The 7,104-nt window shown below is 44.4% G+C and overlaps 1 protein-coding gene across 1 annotated transcript in view; it reads left to right on the top strand.

Annotated features, from left to right (window-relative positions):
* Adamtsl3 (ADAMTS like 3) overlaps positions 1-7,104 on the top strand; it is a 226,202-nt gene that overhangs the window by 86,397 nt on the left and 132,701 nt on the right. The window contains exon 5 of the mRNA XM_005357679.3: positions 4,702-4,747. Coding sequence (XP_005357736.1) covers positions 4,702-4,747 — 46 coding nt within the window. The remainder of the gene's footprint in view (positions 1-4,701; positions 4,748-7,104) is intronic.

A 7,104-nucleotide genomic window follows, 5' to 3' on the forward strand; every position in this document is an offset into this window, starting at 1 on the left:
CAGTCCGTGCTGATGTGTGTCCTGCAGTCCATGCCGATGTGTGTCCTGCAGTCCGTGCTGATGTGTGTCCCGCAGTCCATGCTGATGTGTGTCCCACAGTCCATGCTGGTGTGTGTCCTGCAGTCCGTGCTGATGTGTGTCCCACAGTCCATGCTGGTGTGTGTGCTACAGACTGTGTTGATGTGTGTCCCACAGACACTGCAGGTTACTCTGTGGTGACAGGCATTTCTCACTGTGGAACTACAGATGCCCTTTAAAATCTGGAATTACCTGAGATCATCAATGTTAAGTAAAATCAATTGATTCATATCAAAATAATCCATAAATAAATTGGGGTAAAACATTTTAAATTTGAAGAACAGTATTCAATGGACAAGCATTAGAGTGTGTCAATCCATATAAAAATAAATTTCAAGTGGTTTAAAGTCCATCTATGATTATAAAGTTTGAAATAATGTAGATGGATACCACTATGCTTTTTGGGTAGTGAAAAATTCTTTAGCAAAGTTATAAAATCCCAACTTATAAAGCAAACATTGACATTTATTAATAGTTACAAGTTAGATTGCAATAATGTCATGACAATGAGTTGAATTACATTCGTCAACATGAAGACTCTCTAGAACAGTGCCCAGGGGCTCTGAAATAGCTTAGTCGTTCAAGTGCTTGCCAAAGAAGTTTGAGGAGTTCGAATTCCCATAATGCCTGCAGATTCTGGGCAGTGTAGCAGCCCACCTGTAATTTTGGCTTCTTAAAGCAGAGACAGAGGATCCCCAGAGCAAGTTGGCCAGTCTCACTGCTCCACGCCCCCCCCACCCCAAAGGCCAGTCTCACTGGCCAACTCGGTGAGCTCTGGGTTTGAGAGACCTTGACCTGCAAATGAGGATGAATTTCCTTGTGCATGTACACACATGTTTACGCGCAGATGCACATGGGTTTACATATACACATGCATGCACATACAGATGCACGCTCGCCCACATACAAGCATTTCAAGAGCCATAAGTGCACCCGAATTTGTTTCTATTTCTGAAATGCGCCGTGAAGCCTGTGAACCTCCGAATTTGTTGTCTCCCTGAATTGATCTGATTTAGCCAAGCGTATGATCCTACAAGATACTCTAAACTTGGTGTGCATATATGTGCGTAAAATACGTGCCTGTGTGCAGAATTATGTGTTCCATATATGTAATGTCTAGAAGGTCAGCGGGGATACCAGCTTGCTCTGGTGTCTCCAGTAGGTATATGGATGGCAGTGTATTTCCTCATCCCACGTGGCTCTAGGCATGAGGCCAAACCCAAGTCGCAGCCACCTGCTCCACGCCCCCCCCCAAAGGGCAGTAATGTCACCTTGCCCACAAACTGGATCAGATTCATTTGAGAGAAGAATAGTAGACTTTTAAAGAATTCAAGCCGTCTTGTGCCCCACCATTTGGTTCCTCACAGGCCGGCCTTATTTATTCAGATCTCTTGCTGCCACTCTGGAGTACCCTAAAGTACTCTGAGTTATTAAGGAGGAAACCCACTTCCCTTGGAAGGCTTATCAGCTCCCCTTGAAGAGCCACAGAGACTGATTAAGACTCCATAAGTCTTGAGCACTTGTGGTCAGTTTTTTTTTTTTTTTTTGGAAGAGGAGGCTGGAGGCCATTCTATACAAAGCCGAACAGACAGCCATCCCCGAGCTTTTAGAGACCATCCCAGCGGCTGTTTCTCTTATCAGTGTGCTCCTTCAAATGAGGACTTCGGGGAAAGAGAGGAGCGCGGGCATTTGCTTATTTATTTCTCCGTGGATAGAGTTATTTCAGAACTTGGCTCCACTGAAATATTCTTTAGCACGACAATATTCTTTAGTCAGTTCTTTAGCACGACAAGCCATGCACCAACCACATGTCTTTTTTTTTTTTTTTCTTTAGAAACCGTGAGTTGATCCTCTGGCCAAGTGCCAATCCCAGGAACCACAGGTTCAGCCCCACTACTATTTTAAAATTAATGTATTTTTATTCTACAAAACATATGCTCCTGAACCTTTCTGACACTAGTGTTTGAATCAATCTATCACCAAGTGAATATTAAATTATAGTACTATAAACTCCAGGGAAACTTTATTAATGTTTGTAATGTATTCTCAAGTGACACCAGCATGTTTTTTAGATAGTCATAAATTCAGACTTTAAAAACCTTCCGTTCTAGGGTGCTATGAGTTTTGTAATGGGTAGAGAAACCTTGCTGGCGAAACATTGTTCTTGAGTTTTCATATGCTCCTGATAGGCATCAGGTCTTTCATATGCTAATTATAGTGTATTAAAAACACACAAGTAATATTTTTTGCAGCTCAAAAGGAATATTTCCAGAATAAGCTGGCAGGTTCCTGCTTGGGGAATTAGGGCCCTCACGTCCTTAACTCTAAAATAACTCGCATTTCATTTTATGCTTCTTTCATAAAGCAGCCATTCATTTTCCGACTAAATGGCAACCCAAGCTGGCCACATCAATAGAGGCCGCCCGTGGGTGGAGTGTGCGTCAGGCTGGAGGATGGGGAAAGAGAACGCTAAACGTGGCAGCTGGTGGCTGGTTTGTAAAGCGAGCTGAGCACTCACGCCCTGGTATCTTTATATCTACATCCCGGTCCCCAGTAAGCTCACCACAGACTTTGTGGATGAGGGAGAACATCCAGCAGAGTGATTTATGTTTGGAGAACTCTTGGAATGAAATTCTTGTTTTCTGTTGTCCCCTTCGAAGCCCTTGAAGTGGGATGTGTGGGAGGGGTCTTTGGGGCTCTGTGTTCACACAGGTGACTCCTGGACACGTGGGTGACAGTTGGGTGTGGACCTTGGTAGCCGGCAGAGCTGACTTGAGACACAGCCATGAGACATTGACTCTTCTCTTTTAGGTTAAATTTCTATTTGAAAAAATGTTTTTATTTAAATAGGCAAAATTAAACAATTATTAAAATTCATGTTAAAAGTATTTCTAAGATTTTAAATTACTTTTAAAGAAATTTCTCTTCCTTGTGCACTCCCAAGGGCTTTTAGTTCTTGGTATTTCTATTAATTCTTATTTTCTGTTGAGCCATTTCCCTTTAATTTTTCTTTCTCCTTGAAATTAGGAAACTTGATTGAGTAAAATAAGAATAAACTATAGTAAAAATGTTTTTGGAAATGAATAGCCAACGGAAAATATCAGAGGACATCAGTCTGTATAAAGAACAAATTCTAGCTGGGCGGTGGTGGCGCACGCCTTTAATCCCAGCACTTGGGAGGCAGAGGCAGGTGGATCTCTGTGAGTTCGAGACCAGCCTGGTCTACAAGAGCTAGTTCCAGGACAGGCTCCAAAACCACAGAGAAACCCTGTCTCAAAAAAAACCAAAAAAAAAAAAAGAACAAATTCTAAGTGGATTAAAGCCCTTTAGGGTTATAAGCTGACATGAGAGAAAGCCTTTGGAAGTCGCTTCCCTGATCTAGCAGCCAAGTCCCTAAAATTAACAGCCTGACTAAAATCGCCCTTTCACCCCATTGTTTGTTTTCCTCTGTCACCCACATGAGAGGGAAAGTGACATGAGCCTGGCCAATGAACAGCCTCCATCAGGCAGCTGGGGCTTTTCTGCCAGCCTCCTGGCTTGGTATTTCCTACATCTTTAAAGTGTGATGTCCTCTGGTGAAGGCTGCTGCCAACCTCAGGAGTAGACTCTTGACAAGGGAAACCACGGGGAGGTTTGGTCCCTGAGTGTGGAGACTTAGCCAACCCCTGACCGTAATGTGGGAAGACATTCTAAACCATGAGTTCAGAAGGAGCAACTAATGGGTTCACGGTCTGTCTTCAGAGTCAAACATTGGAAGCATTAGGGGTCATGCTTTGGGAGGCAGCCATTGATTGTCCCTAAGCCTTCTAAATCCAGCTGAGGATGGTGCCTCCCACGGAGCGGTGCGTGCTGTAAGGGAACAGAATGTTTAAGGCTAGCTGGGCGTGGCGATGTATGCCTGTAATCCCAGCACTTGGGAGGCAGGGGTAGGAAGATCATCACAGGTCAACCAGGGCTGCATGGCCCTGCCTATGAAAAACAAACAAACAAACAGTGAAGGTTGCTTGGCGTGAGGTGTGAGTTCAGCGGTGGCAAAGCGAGAAAAGTGAGACTCAGCAATAAAGAGCAACCCCACACACTGGGCAGGGCGACACAAGCCTTAATTCCAATACTTGGTGAGTAGGGGGGATTGAACTGGGTCACATCGTCAGTTCCAGGTCAGCCCAGGGCTAAATGGCAAGACTCTGTCTCCAAAGACACAACAAACAAACCAACAAACACAAGAAGGGCATCAGACCCAGTAATATACAGAGTAACCATTATAGAAGAGATAATTTAGAGAAGCATTTGTTGATCTCTTTGGAACACCACACACACACACACACACACACACACACACACACAGACACACCATAATTTCAGAGATTGTGTAGACCCTAGAGTAAGAACAAAGCTAGCTGATCATTGTGCCATTCACTAAAGAATTCACCCTCTGTTTTATGGACACCTCCTGGAGATGTTTTTGGTTCCCTGATCCGTGGACGTTTGCTTCTTCTGAATTTAAACTTAGAATCTTTGCAGTAGTACACAGTACTAAAATTTTACAGGAAACTAGCACCTTGTCTTTGCATCATTTTAATGCATGCCGCCTCTATAAAAGCCATTATTTCCTTCCTCCTTTAGAAACTGCGAAGGACAGAACATCAGATACAAGACATGCAGCAATCACGTAAGTCCGAGACTATGTCATGCAATTATACCCTGTCTTAGAGTGTTTAACATGAATGGTGAGACCAACACTATATTGAGAACTGTTCTGCTAACTTTAAATACTTGTTTGGTTGATGGCAGTCTTTGTATACAAGTATCTCCCATCCACAGTGCTCTTTGTGGGCCATTTCACATTTATGGTGGAACTTGGTAAGTATGTAATTATGACTCCATTTATAGGAGTGACATACACAATAGCTTCAGAGTCCTTCAAGGCTCCAAGTGCTTTTATGTCAGGATCTCAGCTAGTCTCTTCCACAAAGTGGAGACATACATGAAGAAGAATGGACACACAAACACACGAAGAGGGAGTGAGGCTGAGGGACGGACACACAGACACACGAAGAGGGAGTGAGGCCAAGGGGGTAAAATTCTTTTTGAGAGTTTCAAAGGAAGACTTTAGCTGGGAACAGGTCTGGGGTGTTTCCTCTACAGCAGACTGCCTGTTGCAGCCCCTGCTAGGTGACTCAGAAGGTCACACAGAAGGAAGAATTTATACAAGCCTCTTTGTTTGGTACATGAGTCAGCACTAAAAAGAATTAGAACATTCTGCTTTGCAATTATATGCAAAATTTGGAGCTGGGGTGGTAGTTCAGTTGGAAAAGAGTTTGCCTTGCAAACAGGAGGACCTGAGTTCAAGCTCCAGAACCCATGTAAAAATTCCAGGCGTGGGGGCGGGCTTGTAATCCCAGCACTGGGGAGGCAGAGAGAGGAGGAGCTTGGGGCCCACTGACCAGGAGCTTAGTTGGTGAACTCCGGGCTAATGAAGGACTCTGACTCAGAGGAGGCCAGCGACATCATTCAGGATAACAGTCAAGGTTGTCCTCTGGCTCCATTCACACAGATGCACACATGCACGCACACTCGTTCCTTGGCGTGCACACGTACCTGCTACACACATCAAAAAAAAAAAACACTCCTTTTTATTCCAAACATTTTCTTCTTTAGCAAAATATACTCGAATCAAAACAGCGGGGCTCCAGATGAAGTGCAGAGGCTCCGGGAAGCTCTTCTGAGAGAGGCAGGTGCTCTCTTAGGAAGAAGTTTAGCAGTATCTCCTGACACCTCCGCCCTTTTCTTTCCAGAGTCCTCTTTCTCCACAGAAGGCCCACCTAACCACTTTCCTGCCTTGCTATTGGTCATTCAGCTTTTTATTAAAACGATCGGAAGGCACCTGGGCAAAGACACACCTTCACAGTGTCAACAAATCTTCTGCAACAGACCCAGCAGGGTAGCAGACCACAGTGTCCTCTCCAAGATACGAGCTCCTGGCTTCCCTGTCAAAAGAGATGGGGTCGTGGGCTGAAAAATTAGGGTGCAACATTGGTGAGGCCTAAGTGACTTCAGTCTTTAGGTAAAAGCTCTGATTGATGTTCAGCATAGGTCCTTACAGAGACAATTATCAGGAGCCTATCAGAGCGATTGTGAGATTTCAGAAGAAGCCGTGCATGTCGGTCAGGAGTTCTAATACCCGAATTCATCGACTCCTTGTGTTTCCTTAGTCCAGGGCTTATGGAATTAAAGGCAATGCTAGCAGAAGCAAAGGGGAATGCCTTCTAAACTGCACAATGGATCACAACTTGGCAGGAACATTTTTGCAACATGGGCAAATTTTTAATGAGCAGTTAGCTCTGCACAGTGGGCTCTCTGATGGCTTCCAAAAAAGGCGACATTTGATGTGGCCTTCGCAGGATCCTTATTTTATGCTGTAAAGCCCATGAGTGGCTAATTTTTTTTTACCCGTTTTCACAAGGTGTTTCTCTTGGGGGTCTTCTCTTGCCATTGCTGTTGTTTTTGCTCTGTATTAGAGCCATGTTCTGGGGCTGGATGGCCCAGTGGTTGACAATACTTGCTGCTCTTTCAGAGGACTGGAGTTTGCTTCTCAGAACATATATTGATATGTTCACAGTTTCCTGTAACTCTAGCTCCAGGGGCTGCAACAGTCCCCTCTGACCTCTGTGAACACACACACATACACATAGCCCTAAATAAATATTAATCTTTTAAGAAGGAGCTGTTCCCTCTCATATATGTCTTCAACTATGAGACTAGACTAAGCTATTTTAATACAAAAAAAAAAAAAAAAAACCTACAATGTCTTGAGCTGCGCTTAGCTAAGCCAGGCTGGGCAGGCTTAGAGTTGAGGCTATACCAATGTAAAGTGAATGAAAGCAATTAACTGATTGCCTGTGTCTCCTCCAGTTCTTAGAAAGTGGAACCCAGGCCGGGCGATGGTGGCGCACGCCTTTAATCCCAGCACTCGGGAGGCAGAGGCAGGCGGATCTCTGTGAGTTCAAGACCAGCCTGGTCTACAGA

This window comes from Microtus ochrogaster, chromosome 22 (assembly GCF_000317375.1).
Source record: "Microtus ochrogaster isolate Prairie Vole_2 chromosome 22, MicOch1.0, whole genome shotgun sequence".
Classification (NCBI taxonomy): domain Eukaryota; kingdom Metazoa; phylum Chordata; class Mammalia; order Rodentia; family Cricetidae; genus Microtus; species Microtus ochrogaster.